The sequence below is a fragment of the Miniopterus schreibersii genome (genome assembly GCF_964146895.1).
Source record: "Miniopterus schreibersii genome assembly, chromosome: 2".
NCBI classification, from domain to species: domain Eukaryota; kingdom Metazoa; phylum Chordata; class Mammalia; order Chiroptera; family Miniopteridae; genus Miniopterus; species Miniopterus schreibersii.
This window is the reverse complement of record NC_138102.1, coordinates 23,793,686-23,813,054: the sequence shown is the minus strand read 5'-3', so window position 1 is coordinate 23,813,054 and position 19,369 is coordinate 23,793,686. Positions and strand designations below refer to the sequence as shown.

General features: G+C 41.4%; 1 protein-coding gene across 1 annotated transcript; it reads left to right on the top strand.

Annotated features, from left to right (window-relative positions):
• The first annotated feature begins 783 nt into the window (after positions 1-783).
• CHRNA6 (cholinergic receptor nicotinic alpha 6 subunit) lies at positions 784-12,017 on the top strand. Its single transcript, XM_081128963.1, has 6 exons — positions 784-1,140; positions 2,686-2,825; positions 7,215-7,259; positions 8,304-8,413; positions 8,517-9,495; positions 10,905-12,017. The coding sequence occupies exons 1-6, from the start codon at positions 1,062-1,064 to the stop codon at positions 11,049-11,051; spliced, it is 1,500 nt and encodes a 499-aa protein (XP_080985089.1). The 5' UTR covers positions 784-1,061; the 3' UTR covers positions 11,052-12,017.
• Positions 12,018-19,369: the final 7,352 nt, after the last annotated feature.

Below are 19,369 nucleotides of genomic sequence, written 5' to 3'. Positions count from 1 at the left end.
ATCAGGTCACCAGTTTATCCATCTTATCACTGAAAGTTCATACCCTTTGACAAACATCTTCCCATTACTCCCACCCCCAGCTCTGAGCAACTACTCTCTGCTTCTATGAATCTTACTTTTAAAAATTCCACATATAAGTGAGACCATACAGTATTTGTCTTTCTCTATCTGGTTTATTTCTCTTAGTATAATATCCTCTAGTTTCATCCATATTATCTCAGATGGAAGGATTTCCTTCTTACTCATGGCTGAATAATATTATCTATCATCTATCTATCATCTATCTATCTATCTATCTATCTATCATCTATCATCTATCTATCTATCTATCATCTATCTATCATCTATCATCTATCATCTATCTATATTTGGTGACAAGGATGTTTAAATAAACACAGAACTATTCAGGTGGCATCCTGTGTTCAGTATCATTCATCTCTTTCTCCGGCATTTAATCTCTAGTCCTGGATGGTGGTCGCTGACCTTGAAGAACTGTGGTCAGACAGAACCAAACTAATTCTATAAGCCACTCTTATTAAGACAGAAAGGGTGATTAATATTTTAGAAAGTTTTCTAATAACAGGGTTAAGCCTTGATTAACTAGAGAACTCAGTGAATCAGAATACACTATGTGGGGCCCAGCATACACTTTACCTATAGTCAGAGCTCAGTAAATGTGTGTTTTCCCCTAAGGATTAAGGTTGAGGCTGCGCTAGAGAAAGGTCTGCTGAGCAGGGCAGTGTGTGCCGTCCCTCTGTCCTGTCCTCCTAGAGTTCTCTCGCTGCCTTTCCTCGCCGTTCTCGCAGGAGGAGAGATCTCGGGTGACAGGAAACGTGATGACTCCTCTGACATCAGACTGAGTCCTTTTGATTTGTTCTTTTTGTTGGCCTCTGATATTGGGAACGTCCGTGTTATGTTTGCGAATGTTTTTATTTTGCAGAAGACACACATGGGTTGCAGTGGGACTGATGATCTAAAGGTCTGATGTAAGTGGCTGTCTGATAGCTCTTTGTTTCCCACAGTCCTCTGACTAGAAAAAGGAATCGAGGTGTGTTTTAACCATGCTGACCAGCAAGGGCCGGGGATGCCTTCACTTTGGTTTGTGTCTCTGGCTCTGTCTATTCATACCTTTCTTTAAAGGTAGGTTTTGCTTCTGCTTTATCTCATAATCTCTTTTTAGTTACAGGCACTGTATTTACCCTTCTTTTCTAGTTGTGCCTGATTGAGCAGAGAGAGGAAATATTCTACGGTAAATATGTAGTGTCTGCACAGGAATTTCTGTTGTTACAACTGTTAATCTATTTTTTATTGGTTAGGTTTAACGTGTAAACGGATCTTGGGGGTGGCATGGGGAGGACAATGAAACATTGTAAACCCTATTTTATTTTAATTTCCTAATTAAAATATGGTAATAAGAATGATATGCAGTTTTCTATACACCTGTGCCATGGATGTATTCAGCTTATTTATTTGTATTTGTATTTAATTTTTTTTTTCAAAGCTGATCTATTTGTTAGCTGGTACTATTACTCAGAGTATGAATTCTTTCATTTTGTAGGTAATCATCTTTGTTTTGGGAAACATGTCATATTGCTATGCTGAAATGTGTCCTAAGAGAAAGATCATTCATTTTAAAAGTTAAGACAGAAACAGACAATGGCCACTCTGCCTGAACGAAACCACATTTCTATGTGTCATTGGCTCATGGAGGGTTTCTCTAGAATGTCCCAAAGGAAAAAAAGGCTCAGGGTGGGGAAATGGGTAATGGAGAGGATTTTTGGGTCTGTTTGATATAGAAATAGGTAGAAATACTTCTCCCATTATTAATTATGATGGCAAGAATGCTGTTTTACATTGTTCTTTCCTGCTGAAATTTCAGTGTTTCCAAATGCATTTGTCAAACAACTCTTTTTATTTAATAATATAACACCCGTCCTTTTGTTCATTTTTAGCTAATGGGTCTTTTAGTTTCTTTAATTTTTTTTCTTTCAATAATATTTCAGGTGTCAAATTTGAATTCTATAAGGGAAAATATAGAGAGTGGTATTAATGAAGTGAATTATGCCAAATGAAGGCAAGTAACCTACTTTTAATGCATTCTTAGAAAAATACAAAGAGATAGGCATTAAATTAGTGTCTAAAATTAAGCAACTGAAAATACTATTATTTAAGAAGCAATTTTGCATTCAGTTTAAATAATTTTGCCTTAAAAGCCTTGTGCTCTCGCAAATCTCCAAAATAATTTAATTTCAAGGTTGGCTTTAGAAAGGAGTACAGCTGGTTAATGATCTTACTAGTTATTTCAGTTTGCTTGTGAAGCTTTCCCAGCTAGGCAACTTGCTAGGTGAAGAAACAGGCCAGTTGGATCAGTATTTTGACAACTCCTTAATTGGACTATTTCTTAATTACTGGATCAGTAAGATTGTGGGTTAAATTCAGTGACATAAGCAAAGATTGGAGCCTTAGACTTTTTATCTCTTTACATCTGTGGTGCCTTAGACTTTTGAAAGTGTTTTTACTAACATTATTTCCTTTGCTATTGCACTAGTCCTGAGATGTAAGCGTTACTGTTTCTATCTTGGACTCCCCACTGCCTGACCTCCCAGTGATGGAAGCTGCCAGAAACTCCACACCGGCCAGCATCCTCTTTGCCTCTCTAATTTCCCCCTCTGTTTGGCCATGCAGATTGCGCAGGCTGTGCGTCTGAGGAGAGACTCTTTCACAAACTGTTTTCTCATTATAACCAATTCATCAGGCCCGTGGAAAATGTTTCTGACCCCGTCACGGTGCATTTTGAAGTGGCCATCACACAGCTGGCCAATGTGGTAAGTTCCTCAAATTCAACACCTGTGCCTCTGGGAGCCCTGACTCCGAGGGCGTCAGAGCAGCTCCCAAACATTGTTCCACTTATTGCACACAGTAAATACGGGCATTTAAAAAATATGAACAGACAAAAATCTCCATGGCTGCTGGCCCTTTGAAGCCGTCCCATTGGGAGGGAGAGACTTTCCCCACTGATGCTATAATTATTCACATTAAGGCAGGATATTTTTCTGGAAGTGCTTTCAGAGCCAGTTTATGAAACAAAGAGGTGGAGGGGAATTTGAAGGGAGAAGACAAAGGGAGCTAACTTCACTGTACACCTATTATGCACCAGACACTGTGTCTGCACTGTGGCTATCTGCTGCGTTTGACGGCCGAGGAGCTAGAAGCTCAATTAAGCAGCTTTTCCCAAGGTTGTACAGCTATGGTGGAACTGCGATTTGAATCAGGCCCATTTAACTCCCAAGCTCATGCTCTTTTTACTCCATAAGAAAATTGCTTTAAGATTTCTATGTTATGTAAAAAAGAAAAAAAATCGTCTTCTTTCTTATAGGGTTCCATCCAGACCTGAAAAAACAGATGGGAATTTGGAGTTCTTACTTTACTTTATTGCTACCATGTTCAAGGGCAAATAGGACTAGAGTCCTTTCTTTTGACTAATCTGCATGCCCCGGTTGCTGGTTCTTTCTAACTTTCTATTTCACCATCCTTAGCATGTGGTTTCTTCCCTCAGTGTTGCCTCATGGCCCAAGATAATTGATTCTTCTTTACATATTTGGAAGAATTCTCCAGGGAAACCTACTGGGACTGGAGATTTCTTTTCCAGGAGCTTTTAAATTATAAATTCATTTTTTATAGCTACAGGTTATTCAGATGATCTATTTCATCTTTGAATTTGGATAGTTTGTGGCTTTTGAGGAACTGGTCTTTCTTTTAAGCTGTCAAACGCATGGTGAAGTTGTTCTTAGTACTGTATTACCTATTCTTTTTAATGGCTATAGGATCAGTAGTGATAGCTCCTATTTTATTCCCGATATTGGTGATTTGTGTCTTCTCCCTTTATTTTTGTCATTCTTGCTAGAGGTTTATCGATTTTGTTGTTTCCTCCCCAAAGAATCAGCCTTTTATTTCATTGATATTCTCTATTGTTTTCCATTTTAATTTTATTAATTTCTGCTCTTGTTCTCATCTTTATTTTTTCCTCCCTTATGCTTGCTTTGGGTTTATTTTGTGCTTCTCTTTCTAATTTATTAAAGTAGAAACGTGGGTTATTGACTTGAGACCATTTCTTCTTTCTCATATAAGCATTTAATGCTATCCATTTTCTTTTCAGCTTTGTTTTTAGTTATTTCCCTCATATTTTGATAGGCTGTGTTTTTATTTTTATTCATTTCTATGTATTTTTTAAAAAACTTTCCTTTGAGACATCCTCTTCAATCTATGGATTATTTAGAAGTGAGTTGTTTAATATTCATAGATTTAGAGGTTTTCCCATGTCTTTTTGTTACTAATTTCTAAACTTGGTCTTAGCCAAAAGGCCGAGAAGCAGTTGCTATTGATTTATAGTTTGATTCCATTATGGTCAGAAAGCGCACTGCATGATTTCAATTATTTTAAATCTGTTTGAGGTTTGTATTATGGCACATGATGTGAAAAAACTGTGTCTGCTACTGTTTTGAGTAGAGTGTTCTGTATATGTCAATTACATCTTACAGTTCGGATCTTCTATATTTTTGCTGATTTTCTGTCTGGTAGTTCTATTGGTTGCTGAGATGGGGACTGAAGTCTCCAGCTATAATTGGGGATTTGTCTGTTTCTTCTTTCAGCTCTATCAGTTTTCATTTCATGTATTTTGAGACTCTGTTGTTTGATGTGTGTGCAGTCAGGATCATTCTATCTTCCAGGCAGGCTAATCCTTCGAACATTATGTAATGTCCCTCTTTGTCTTTAGTAATTTTTTTTCCCCCTTCAGAAGTAAAAACTTCAGCTTACTTTGTCAGATATTAATATAGCCATTCTTACTGATATGTTGAAGGCTATCTGTTCTCATGTGAGGTACCAGAAGTCCCTGTGGACCATGTTCATTGTTGTCACTGAGCCATGGTGAGCTCTGGGGATGCAGTATAGCCAGGAGGTACAGTCACCAACTCCCTTCTAGAAGGTTCTAGGCTCTCTTTTGCTGTCTGAGCCCCCAGGTTGGCCTTAGAGCACCAGAGATCTCTACATGGAAGTGTGTTTGCTGCTGTACAGAATGACTTAAGCCACAAAGTTTTCTGGCTGGCTGATCTTTTGGTGTAGGAGTATGTTCACTATCCTCCCCCCCCCCCCCAGGGATGCAAGACAAAGCCCCTGTCCAGTGCTTTCGATGGCCTGGCATATCGGAAATGACAAAGGCCTTGTAAAATGTAGTACGCCTGGCTTTTCTGATCTCAATCTCTGCGGCTCTAGAAGCTAATCCATTTGAAATTGTAACTCAAATTCTTTAATGCAGGTGGGGTGTCATCTAATTTACTTAATTTATTTTTCCAAGAAAGAGATAGAGGGTAATGGTCCCAGGAATGTGGAGTGGTATTGTGGGTCTCTGGCCTCCTCTGACTGAGCTATCTGATGACAGTGCCCATAGCCATTGGTGTGGTCTGGAATTGGATGTAGAACAGGACTTGCCAGACCAAGTCCTGGTTGATAAAGTTGGCTAACACTTCTGAGGTGTCCATATCACATGGAGTTTCACCAGCCTGTGGAAGTGGAAGTAGGAAGACAGGGATAATGTCAGGACAAGATTAACACCTGATTTTAATTATCTGAATACAGTGTACTGATGTACAGAGAGGAAGCAGTCTTTGGAAGATGCTTATGACAGTTACCTCCAAGACCTTTCTGGACTGCAGAGCTTGTCCATTTTTGACTGACAGCCAACAGATTTATTGACATGACCTCTGCTAAAATCTGTAGATCACAAGGTGATCCTCTAATGAACAGAAAGCACAAACCTTAGGTTTGGGTAATTGTCAAGCCATGGACTGCTTGGCCAATGGATAGTCCATTTCTTTGCTTTCCCTGACCAATAGGAAACCATGAATGTAACTCCTTTCATTGACCTTTTAAAACTCTGAAGCTTACCATGACTTGACACAAAACCATCTGTAGAAGGAAACTTGGCAAGGTCACCAGTTAGAGTTTTTCAGGGGAGTTGGAGAACTGCAGAGCAGCTCAGTGAACCAGAGCAGGCTGGTGTCTAAGGTCTGGCCACAGCTTTTGCAGCCACAGTTGAGCTCATTCATGCTGGAGGGTACTCATGTACCTTGGGAAGCAAAGTTGGTAAGTTTTGGGAACCTACTGAGTAACCATCAGTAAACCTCAAGATGTGTGTTATAAGGTTGCTGAAGGCTCTGGATGTGTCTTCAGTAGCTTTCCCACTGAGAGTTGGCACCTGCTATGAACACATTATATTTGGAATATCAGCTTGTGATGCTTTTCTTCCAGATAACCCCATGACTCTCTTCAGATCATTTAGGTACCTGCTTAAACCTCTTCCTCTGAGAAGCCTTCTTAGTTTATCCTGTCTAAAACAGATTTGTGTACATATGTGTGTGTGCATCCATGTGTGTGTTTGCACACACACCACTCTGTCCCTCTCTATTTTTCTTCATAGACCTCTCACTATCTTCTATTACATTATATATCTATTATTGATTTTCTCTCTCCTCAACTAGCAGCCAAGACACATGAAGGTAAGGATTTTTTTCCATTTTGTTTACGCTGTAGTCACAGCACTTACAGAGCACATAGTAGGTACTCAATAAATATTTGTGTAATGAATGATTGAAGCAATCAGCAATGGCTTGGGTGGGAGTGGGGGATGTGCTGTGAGGGAGTGGAAGGTTCCAGCGGGAAAACTCCATGGTGAGCTGAGGCTGACATTTCAAGGGGCAATTGGGCTCAGGATTCAGAGCCTGTAGCGTGCTGAGGCACTGCTGAGGAAGGGAGGCTTGCAGGACATGGAGAAGACCATAAAAACAATGAACCTATCACCATCCATGATGTTTTCCCTCCCTCCTTCCCATACTCTCCTCTCTCTTCTTTCCTTTCATGGACTCAGAAACCTTTATGGGCTGAGGTGATCAGAGAGGCTTCATAGAAGTGGTGAGTCTTAAATCACATTTGAAAACAGTCTTTAAGCCACATTTTCTTTCAACAACAACAGGGTTGAGACCAGATGTGGAATATCATACTTCCGGTTGCTTTTTGTAACTTGCCTTTTCAGTCTTCTTTGTTCCCCTCGGTTAGCATGAATTACTCAGATTTGGCTCTTTTTAGTAGTAATTCTTGTTCTAAGATCCACCTCGACTAACAATACACTTGAGGCTAAAAGCATTGTTTCTTTTTGCCAGGATGAAGTAAACCAGATCATGGAAACCAATCTGTGGCTACGTCATGTATGTGTCTACAACACATGTCCTCTTGGACTTGTGTTACTCATGTGTCAGCCTAACAATGCCTAATGGATAAAATCCACTAGCATTCCCTCTTTCCATCTCCAGCTTATGATAGAGCATAAAATATTACCTGTCTCCAAAGCCTAAAGTTCAGCTCTGGCAACAGCTGGCTTGATGCAAGCTCCACCGGCGCAGAAATCTAGTGACAAAGTTTCTGAGACATAGAGACTCTGTTCTTTCGGGTTTCTGCTCTCAGATCTTCAGGTTTTTAAATATATATTTATTTCTTATTGATTTTTTTTTTTTTTTAAGAGAGAGAAAGGGAGAGGGATAGGGAGATAGAAACATCAACTGGCTGCCTCCTGCATGTCTCCTACTGGGACCTCCTGCACACCCTGTACTGGGGATTGAGCCTGCAACCCAGGCATGTGCCCTGACCAGGAATCAAACCATGACCTCCTGGTTCATGGGCTGATGCTCAACCACTGAGCAACACCGGCCTGGCTCAAATATTCTGCTTTTATCTGTAACTTGAGCTCCAGAGTCAGGTGTCTGCCCACTCTTTGATCCTGCTCAATTAATCCAGTAGCTGAGCATGAGAGGATGTGGATTAGAGTCCCAACAGCTGGTTTTATGTTACACCATTTTGCTTTTTACTTTATCTTAATCTTTTACTCAGATTTTGTAACAAACTCATCATTGTATAGTTGAACAACCTCTTTAGTATTAGAAATGAATTGTACTCCAATGTGAATATAGCCCACAGGACATGGAAGTTGAGCCTATAGCCTTAGCCAGCTAATTAATAATCAATGGGTAATTATCTAATACCCATTAGATAATTTCTATTTTCCAAAATCAGCTCAGCTACCTATCCCCCTATTTCCTTGTATTTAATCTTCCAATTTTTGATAGAACCCAATGTACTCTTCAATTAAGAACTTAACTTTTCAAAAAAACAAAAACCTGCTGACCAAACATAGAATTAACACTGGGAGGAATTTGTTAAGAATTTTTTAAAACGCTGACTTCTATTTCCTTTAGGTCTGGAATGATTATAAATTGCGCTGGGACCCAATGGAATTTGATGGCATCGAGACTATTCGTGTTCCTGCAGATAAGATCTGGAAGCCTGACATTGTTCTTTATAACAAGTATGGGGGTCTGAGAGCAGCAGCCTCTTTCCAAAGTTGCCTTTGGCACATGCTGACCCATAGCAAAGGGGATGTTCCTAATGGTGTCTGATTTACCTTGCAGTGCTGTTGGCGACTTCCAAGTCGAAGGCAAGACCAAAGCTCTTCTTAAATACGATGGCATGATAACCTGGACTCCACCAGCTATTTTCAAGAGTTCCTGTCCTATGGATATCACTTTTTTCCCTTTTGATCATCAAAATTGTTCCCTGAAATTTGGTTCCTGGACATATGACAAAGCTGAAATTGATCTTCTAATCATTGGGTCTAAAGTGGATATGAAAGATTTTTGGGAAAACAGTGAATGGGAAATTGTTGATGCTTCTGGCTACAAGCATGACATAAAATACAACTGTTGTGAAGAGATATACACAGATATAACCTATTCTTTTTACATTAGAAGATTGCCACTGTTTTACACCATTAATCTGATCATCCCCTGTCTCTTTATTTCATTTCTAACTGTGTTGGTCTTTTACCTTCCTTCTGACTGTGGTGAAAAAGTGACACTTTGCATTTCAGTTCTGCTTTCTCTCACTGTGTTTTTACTGGTGATCACAGAAACCATCCCATCCACATCTCTTGTGATCCCACTGGTGGGTGAGTACTTACTGTTCACCATGATCTTTGTCACCCTTTCCATCGCCGTGACTGTATTTGTGTTGAACATACACTATCGGACCCCAACAACACACACCATGCCCAAGTGGGTGAAGACGGTTTTCCTCCAGCTGTTACCCCAGATCCTGATGATGAAGAGACCCCTGGACAAGACAAGGAAGACAAATTCTGATAAAAACCCCAAAAGCATTTCCAGCAGGCCTACCAAAGTCAAGTTCAATAATTGCAGAGAACCCAAACTACTTAGAGAATGCTGCCACTGCCATGAATCACGTCAGCTTGCCACCCGCAGGAGAAGGCTGAGTCATCAGCCTTTACAATGGAGAGCAGAAAATTCGCAGCACTCGCCTGAAGTGGAAGATGTGATTAATAGTGTTCAACTCATAGCAGAAAACATGAAGAACCAAAATGAAGCAAAAGAGGTAAATGCAGGTCTCCTCTGGCCTATCCACCTGCAGCGCACCTACAGGCACTTTAGGGACATGGTCAGATGTTCAGAGTGAGTTCTGTTTACAGGAGGGTCAGAGAGCATTTGTCTAAGACCCAGATCTCTTGTTACGCAGTTATGGGTGGACTCACCTGGGGTCAGGTGGCCCCACAGCAAATCTCTACCTCCAGCAATGTTAACTGAAGTGAAATCTGGTTAAAATAAACATTCAGGGCCACCTTGGTTAATGAAACCAAGAGCTCCTGCACAGGAAACAGTGGCAGACAATGGGTGGAGAGGGCAAAGCTGTCCTCAGAGGGGAAGGAGAAATGACTACAGAGCAGCTTGCAATCTGAGGGCGGTGGGAGGAAGGCAGGAGTGAGTCCTCCCCCAGCCCCAATCCTGCTTAGTCTGCTTCAGAGGGATTTAGGTGCTGACTGAATGAGTCTCAGGGGTATTTTTAGCACCAACATATTTGGGTCCTGCTGCCCAGAGTGTAACTATAGTAGCAGGAGCCTCCTTCATTCTCCAAAGGGAGAGCTCGAGAAAATCACACCCTCTTTGCACACCATAAGAATGACTGGCTGAGGGCATCTGAAAACTCACGTGGGGTGCCTGGTTTTGACCTCACACTGCAGTTACCAGCACCCGTGTCTCCTAGTGAAAGGATATCTCAAGACCTGAAGTCTGCCCTGTTGGCGCAGGGGAAGAAGGTGGAGGTGGGGGCGCATCACAGGACAAGTGAGCCCAGAACTCCCCTTCATGGTGACACCTTCATAAAATCTAGGGGAGAGTTGCTGTTGACTTACTCACCACCAAGTAAGGCTCTCAAGACGCAAACAGGGAGACTCTGGCAGAAGTTCGGTCAAAACCTGAAGGACGTGAGAAATGCAATGAACTCTCCAAAACCAGCATGAGCTTGAGGTCTAGAGGGCCACCTGTTCCGAATAAGGGGGTCCTCCATCATGCATGCGTGTCCTACAATCCCTGCCTCAAACCTGTTTTCCAGACTTGCCAAGGGGTCAGGTATCCACTGGTGCCAATGACAAGCACTGTACTTTCTGGGCAGCTTTTTCTTGGGAGTGCTTCTTGCAGAGAGGAACAGTCCTTTGCCGCTCACAGAACCCTGGCTTATTGAGACCTGCATGCTCTGCAGCCAGCTGCGTGAGGCAGTAACGGGGGCGGGGGGGGGGGGGGGTGTTGAGTATCCACCATCTTCAGACAGAACAAAAGCTCTTCTGTGTACTCTACAGGAGACATGGTTAACCAGAATAATACTGATATTTGCTTTTAAAATGGCCGGGAATATCTTCTTTGAAAAGGAAGAAGCTAATTTATGAAACAGCATTTCCTATGGTTTTGATTTTTTTAAAAAATTGATTTGACTTTTTGTTTGGCTTTCAGGTAGAAGATGACTGGAAATATGTGGCCATGGTGGTGGACAGAGTATTTCTCTGGATATTTATAATTGTCTGTGTGTTTGGAACTGCAGGGCTATTTCTCCAGCCACTCCTGGGGAACACAGGAAATCTTAAGGATTTTATCTTGTGAAGTTTACGGGAGCTATTGTCCTGTTGTGCTCTGTGCCATAAAGAAAAGAACATAAAGTTTCCCATCTAAGCCCCCCACCTACTGAAGCTGATGACTAGATGGGCAGAGAGGACTCAACTGAACATTAGGAGCCTGGGTGCCCTCCTTTGTAGCACAGAGGAATACTTGAGATTGGCTTCAGCGCTGGAGCCCAGAGCTGGCAGCACCCGCAGGCTTCTTCTCTTGTCTGGACATGTTCAGCTTCCAGGGATATGATGAACCATAATACAACGAACCATGTACTCAGCATCGAGCCACGTGAAAAAGGGTCCTGCTGTCCCTCCAGTTTATGCTGCTGATCCGTAGAATGACACATGGACCTTGCCGATGTTTGCAATGCTCCCGAACCCTTGTAGGCTTGCTTTCTCCTGTGGGCTTGCTTTCTCCTGCGCGTCTCTGTGACGTCGCTCACGCACCAGCATGAATGGATACAAGTGGGAGTCTCTCAGCAGCCGGTACTTAGTTAGCATTCACCTGGCAGGAGACTTGAGCGGTAACCCAGCACTGTGCCAGGCATTGCAAAGGTAACAGACATAGGTTGTCCCCAAGCAGTTGCAGCTTTTTAGGAAAAGTCATAAACACAAAGATCTCTAGGGCCAGGGGTCACCCGGGGAATGCAACTAGAGCAGTCACAATAGGAGGACATGGTGTGGTGTGGCCAGGCAACCCCAATGCAACCCTTGTCTTTTCCTGTCGACAGTTTCCATTTGTTCATTGTAGCGGAGACTGAAAGCAAAATTATTTCTTCTGTCAGAAATTGTGATCTTGTACCTTTTGGAGCAATTCCTTTCCTGAGAGGGAGCACTTTGGAAATTCTGTTTAATTCCACTTGAATTTACTATCTTCTTCTTTGTTGTATAAATGTGATCCTAACAATTTAAAAGATGTGTTTTAAAGCAGAAAAGAATAAATCTGTCCTAACAAAGGAACTACTTTTGGTTTTTCCTTTTCCCTTCTAGTCCTTGCCTATATGGGCATGTAATTTTTTTTTTTTTTTTTTTAATATCTTTATTGATTTCAGAGAGGAAAGGAGAGAGAGAGAGAATGATAGAAACATCAATGATGAGAGGGTCATTGATCAAGCCTGCAACCGGGCATGTGCCCTGACCGGGAATCGAACCCTGATCGCCTGGATCCTAGGTCGACGCTCAACCGCTGAGCCACGCCTGGCCAGGTTGGGCATGTAATTTTTTACACTTCAATTTTACCTTGCCGTTTTGTATTTTTCTGGTTTCTAAAAACATCATGTTAGCAACATTTCCCCATGATGTTACATAGTCCTGAAGTATAATTTTTAAGACTGCATAAAGTCTGTTGTGCCGATTCACCAGGCCTCAGATGACCCCGCGTTAACTCTTCCTGGCCTGTCTCACACCGGAGCAGGAGGCACTGTGCGGTGCCCCAGGCCACGATCTTGAATTTGAATCACTTTGTTTTAAAGTATTTTTACTCTCTCATATTTGTGATTGAAGTTCCTATGTTTTATCATTCTGGTTGGTTATTTCTTAATACTTTTTTTTTTTTTTTACTATCAAACCAATTCAGTATTTAATTTTTAAAAAACTTTTAATGGTGGTAAAATACACATAGTATACATGGATCACCTTACCTATTTTTAAGTGTAACGTCCAGCAGTATTAAATCCATTCACATTATTGTGTAAGCATCACCACCATTCATCCACAGAACTCTTTCACGTCGCAAAACTGGAACTGCAACCGTTAAACAAAAACTCTTCATGCCTCCTCCCTCCGGCCCTGGCAACCACCTTCCTAAGTGGCCTCTATTAATTTGACTTCTTTAGTTATCTCCTATAAGTGGAATCATACGGTGTTTCTTGTTTTGAAATTGGCACATCTCACTTAGCTTCATGTCTTCAAGTTTCATCCATGTTGTAGCATGTCAGGATTTCTTTTCTTTTTAAGGCTGAGTGCTAGTCGGTTGTATGTATGGACAATGTTTCACTTATCCATTCACTTGTCAGTGGACCTCGGGTTGGGGGGCTGCCACCTTTTGGCTTTTGTGAACAGTGCTGCTATGAAAGCGAGTGTACAAATATCTCTGAGTCCCTGCTCCTGCTTTCAATTCTTTTGAGTATATACCTAGAGGTAGAATTGCTGGGTTTTGTTGTAATTCTACTTTTAACTTTTTTAAGGACCTGCCACCCTGTTTTCCGCGGTGACCATACCATTTTACATTCCCACTCACAACGCAGAGTGTTCCATGTCTTCACACGCTCCCTGGCACTGCCGAACGACGTCCGCCACATTCATCGGGCCAAAGTCAAGTGGAGGGAGGTGCGAGAGGTGGGAGAAGGAAAACGCAGGCTCCCGGAGCCACGGAGGCACCATCCGAGGGCCTAGAGAGCAGATACTTGGCGTGTCCCCACCCAGCCCAACCGCCCCCCAGGCCTAGGGTGTGCCTCTAGTGTGTAGTGAGGGGCGGGGCAGTAAGAACGGGAGCACATCATTTGAGCAGGGCCCCTTGCCCTTCCTTGCTCTTGACTTTGGAACTATCATGGAACCTTCCAGCAATACCAGCCATTCTCAACTGGAGTTGTTACACTCCTTTCACGCAGACATACACACGTGCCCACACAAACACACACACTATTTCTAGTTGGTGTTTGCAAAAGTCTAGGAGGGCAGCTTTGGATGTCATGACTGGGGATGCTATTGTCATACAGGGCCTGGGGGTAGGGATGCTAAGCATCCTACTATGTGTGGAACAAACCCATGTAGGATTTTCCTTATCAAACTGCCCATAAGCCACCCTGTGAAAAATCAGAGCCCTGTTGCGGGTATTAGTCTGGAGCACAGGCCTATGAAGGCACATGCTTAGCAGGCTTGTTGAGGGGCAGCCGCCCTCCCTCACGGGGTACTTCTTGGTGCAGGAGCATCCATGCTGCTGGAGAATCAGTAAGGCTGATCCCTCCCCACGTCCTCCCAGGGTAGAATTGTGCAGATGAAGACCTTTATCGGTGATAGGGGTGTTCGGATGGCTGCCTGAGTTAATCTTCACAATTTATAATCTTCTTTGCATGATTTCCCTTTGGATACTGCATTCTTCTGGCCTGCTTGGATCTCCTCTTGTTGCCCGAAGCTGGAACCACCTTTGGGCATTCAGGGCCATGTCTAATTCTACAATAGGCCTGTGGGCCTTGCCCCAATGGCGCTTACTCTGCCTAGAGGTGTGACAATGCACATCTGTGGGTATGTTGCTGCTCTCGGCTACTTTTCCCAAGCCTAAGATTGTCCATGAACCAAAGAAATCATGTTACTTTTATTTTCACTATTATTTTATTGACATACTGAACAGAATATCATAATACAAAGAAGGAATATATGTCAGGTTAAACATAAATGGTAGTCACCACCATAGCTGCTAATTAAATTAATTCACTTTAATACATAATAGTAGATGCTTCCAAGAAAGAATTATGACACAACCAGAAGGGTGTAGCCCAGCATAAAAATAATGCTCTTTGGAAATTACAGTGTTCTAATGTAGCTGGTTAGAGACCACCTTCAAAGGGACCGAGGTAAGAGTCTTTATACAACTGTGTGTTATGGACACAGGCTATACCACTAAGTGTATCACTGGGTAGGTGGAGAGATCAGGCTGTCATTATCTTAACCCAGGGATTAGTCTTAACACTGATGATTGGAAAGCCGGATAATATGTCTCCTTGGACAGTATAACATAAACTATGCATCATCTGTAATGTACTTTGTCAAAAATATTGAACTGGAATTATAGTTGTAACTTCTAATTTGCAGGAGATACAGGAGACAGAGGAACAAGTTAAATGACACCAGAAGCCAGCAACCAGACAAATCCAAAACATGAGACATTCTTGAGGAAAACTCACCTAGTCCTTTCAACAAGCCAGTGACAAGAAAGAAATTAAAATAGATTTAAGAGGCATACCACTATGGGTTAAATCCTATTTTAGACAAGCTAGCTATAAATTTAGGCTGTTCTTGAGATAGGGAAACTTAAATATGGAATTATTAATTTTTCTAGGTATGATAATAGTACTTTTAAAACTTTTTAATGTAAGAAAATGTTCCTTTAAGTTATGTACTGAAAATCACACACACATAGAGCTGAAAATATTAGAGGGGCTGAGAAAGGGTACAAATTTGTCTTTATTTTTGGTGGATAGTCCAATCCAAAACTGCTGGTGCTGGTTTAACTAATTGACAAATATGAATTAAGCCTTGACCATGCACCCAGCTCTATTAGGTGCTGTTGGGAATATAGCGGAGATTATGCTGTGATATAGCCAAGGCAATAAAATTCACTTAATAAAATAATAGAAAAGCATTACCTTCTCAACCATATAGCAAAGATTGAAAACACCACGGGTTTTCAGAGACAGGGAGCTCAGAGGGGACCACGTGTTCTGGGACGACTGCATGAGGAGGTGGATTGGGAGCCAAGGCTGAAGAATGAGAACAATTAGGACAGCCCTGTGAGCCTCTGCCGGTGCCCACGTGTGTGCCCAGCGCATGTCTGTCTCACATGCTCACACGTGGGGTGCAAAGTTGTATGGGTCTTGCTGCACCCACTTGGAATTAGCTGGCAAGATTGCCCACAGAAGATTTTTCTTGCTATACATTTGAAATAAAAATTTATTTAAAGTTCTCTTTTGTAGTTACTGCCTTAAGGTTATTGTGATCTATAAATATTTATCTTTTTCCATATTAGAGACCGGTATTGCCTCCCAATTTAGCTTCAACAAGACATAAGTTGCATGTACATGTGTAAATGTTTGACTTTGCTGTATTTGCGCCTGCTCAGAAAGAGCCTGTGGAAGGTATTTAATGTGGTATCTTTCAAAATTTAAGACTCGGTTCTAATCAAAATGCATTTTTCTGAGATTAGAATTGTCATTTACCTAGCAAACTAATGAGTTAAATAAAGTGAAGTAATTAGTTAAAGCGAACAGTGTTCTCAATAAAAAGAGCAGTGATTTGCCCTTTGATTTCACAGTCCCATCAGGGATGTACAGCATCGAATCCTTGATTTCATCACAATGTATCCCCACAAATCCTGTCCTAAAGTAGTGATAAAGCAGATTACATTTTCCCAAAGGAACAAAATTACAATTAGAAGTTGTATGCTTTAAAAATTGTGAAAGCTCCAGTATACATCTCCAAAGAATAGAAATTTAGAGCGGAAAAGAGTGTCAACAGTGATGAATCTTAACCTCTTATTGACCAGAGAGGACGAATGATTCGCCTAAGGTCCCACAGCTCACAGCTGGGAAATGGCTGGTCTAGAACTCAGCAGTCCTTGCGCCCTGGTTTCTGCTTCAGCATGTTGCCTCCTTTTAAAAAATCCAATAAAATGTGCAGAAAAGTAATGGATATGTGGATCATACAGGAGCCCCAATATTCTATAATATGTGCACATAACACACACAAAAATACAGTTCTGTGGTACAAAATATGGTATCTATTGGAAACAAATACATTAACCATATTAAATCTCACTTAAACATTTAAAATATATAAACATGATTTCTTTTTTATAATTTAGAATTGCTATTGAGGATGATTTGAATGACATGAATCTCTCTAACATGCAGTCCAGGCTTTTTGAAAAAAATCTATTATTTTTCGCTATGGTTTTTTTCCCTAAGAATAGGCAGATCTCAGAACTTTGTAAGCCTATGAAAAAGAGCTATACAAGACAGGGAGGGTAATTAAAGGAACAATTTCCAGGAGGGGAGATCAAGGACACAAGAGGAGGAGAGATTAGGTATGAAAAGGAGAAGGGCTGGTTGGTATGAACAGGTCGGAGATCTGACTGGAAGCAGAAAAAGCAGTTGGAGGCCACTGCAAATGTCCGGGAGGGAGACCGTACACAGCCAGGTGTGAAGAGCCCGTCAGAGTGGAGGTGGTCCTCCTGCCAAGTCTAACAGCATATGTGGATCATTAACTTCCAGACATGCCTCACTGTTTTTGTCAATTAATAAGCATTTCTATTCCTAACAGAATCATCTTTCTACTCCCCATCTCATCCAACATCCACCTGTGTAGTCTGCAAAGTCAAGATTATTCAGAGCCCCTAAAATCTATCCACATTCCTCTCATGGTTGGTGCCACCTTTGGTCATTAGTGTTCTAGTTGCCATGTACAGCTAATTGGCCATGTCTATAGGGACGGGGATTTATTTATTTATTTTTAATTATTTTTTTATTAAATTTGTTGGAGTGATACTACTGGTTAATAAGACCATATAGGTTTCAAGTGTACATTTCCATGATACGTGATCTGTATATTGCATGTGTGCCCACCACCCAAAATCATATCATCATCTGTTACCATATATTTAGCCCCCCTATAGGGAGTGGGATTTTAAAAAGATTTCTCGTATAAACAGGCTGGCTAATGTGTTTCTTTCTTTTTTTCTCCCTCCTCTAAATCCTACTGATATTTCAGAAGAAAGGTGAAAGGAAAACGAATCTGTAACAGCACTGGAAAGCTGGCTGGGGTACCTCCCTAGAGCAGATTGGTGGGGAATGGCCGGAATATGTAGGTCTGATGTCATCAGATTTATGGTAAAACCTAATAGAGCAGTGGAATTGTGGTCCTATGCAGGAAAGATGGGACCACCAAAGAGATTATGTTTTTTAGAAAATCTTCACAATAATCCTAAAATAATATAAAGGGAGACTTAAAGAGGAAATAATTCAGTAATCAATTGAAGGGCCAAGTACAGCTGCAGAAATTCTCTACTTTATAGTGGCTCAGCCATCCGTGCCCAGGAATGTGGACATCCTGAAAAATGTGCCCATTCTGGGAAACCAGAGCGGGCACTGGAGTCAGAGAATTAGGCCTACCATGAAGGAAGGGATGCCCCCAAATATAAAACATGAGCTGCTCTCACACAACAGAGAAATGCTTTCTTGGACACAGACAATAGAGGAAATCAACCGGAGCCAGGTTTCCTGTTTAAAAATGGTTTTCAGTGTTGGGTGAATAAATAATATCAAAAAATTATCGAACATTTGAGTACAATGACCACAAAAAGCATAAAAAAAAAATCAGAATCAACCTCTAAAGGAAAAGGGTTAATGCAGACAACAGAAGACTTTAAAGTAACTATAATTACTATTCCCCCAAATATTCCAGAGGCTGTAACAGCCAAAAAGACAACGTGGGGTTCTTAGGAATCAAATACATGATTCACCACAAACAAACAAAAACCTCCCGGGAGGCGGGCTGAGTGGGGAACAGACAAGGCTTCGGGGCCACTTGGCTCCAGCACCAGGCTGACAGCCTGGAGAACTGAAGCAACACGAGAGGGTGAGAGAAACGTTAGTACAGGCCCAGGAATATCAAGATCTCTTCATTAGAAATTTGAAAAGGAGAGTGAGACTGGACAGCGGGAAATGATAAAAGAAATGAAAGAAGAACGTTTGCATGAGTTGAAGAAAGACATCAGTCAACAAGTGCCAAGACCAACGGAGAGACACACGCCTTGCACAGCCCGGGGCAGGTATTTACAAAGTACAGAGATGACGAGGAAAGCCCAAGAGCTTCAGGAAGGAAGGAGAGAGACATGAAAAACTAATAAGCAGGCACGAAAATTCTGGATGACTTTGACAAAATATAAAAGGTGATCAAGGGGAAGTGAAGGCACTAAAGGAATTGTTTTGTTTAGAGAGTGGTGGCCTTGGGCATTAATTCTCAGCACTGATTTAAAAAGAGTTTGACTATTTTATTAATAAATTGTAGGAATGAATGCATAACTTTTAAGCCATTAGAGAAGGGGAAGGAACAGAGAAATTCAGTCGAGGCTTAAAAAGAGCAAAAAAGAAAGAAGGAAACGTTACAGAGAAAACACAAAACAAAATGGTATAAATTAGACTAACCATATCCGTAGTAACAGGATGTGTAGAAACAATATGTATGAAATTTTAAACCCTTAAATTGGGTTTTAAAAAGTCCCAGAGGCAAACTGTTTGTAAGAAACATGCCCCAAACAAAATAAGCTGGAGAGGGATTTGGGCTTAGAACTGGAAAAGTAGAAAAACTGCTTCAAGCTAAAATGCAGGGTTTGGCAGCAGCAATTTTGGAGAACAAAAAACACCTGAACACACTCACGCCAATGAGTCCTTGAGAGGGAGCAGTGGGGATGTGTGTGGGGGGATGAAGTGCACCCACAGGGGCAGAGAGACTCATGGAAACAGAATGGAAAGCACCTTAGCAATGATTTTTTTGGATTTCACACCAAAAACAAAAGCAACAATAGAAAAAAAATAA

Bases quoted from the DNA above. Each gene is read 5' to 3' on its own strand.
- CHRNA6 (XM_081128963.1), top strand. From the start codon at position 1,062: ATGCTGACCAGCAAGGGCCGGGGATGCCTTCACTTTGGTTTGTGTCTC. The intron at 7,260-8,303 runs GTATGTGTCTAC...TATTTCCTTTAG, and splicing joins CCAATCTGTGGCTACGTCAT to GTCTGGAATGATTATAAATT. The intron at 9,496-10,904 runs GTAAATGCAGGT...TTTGGCTTTCAG, and splicing joins ACCAAAATGAAGCAAAAGAG to GTAGAAGATGACTGGAAATA.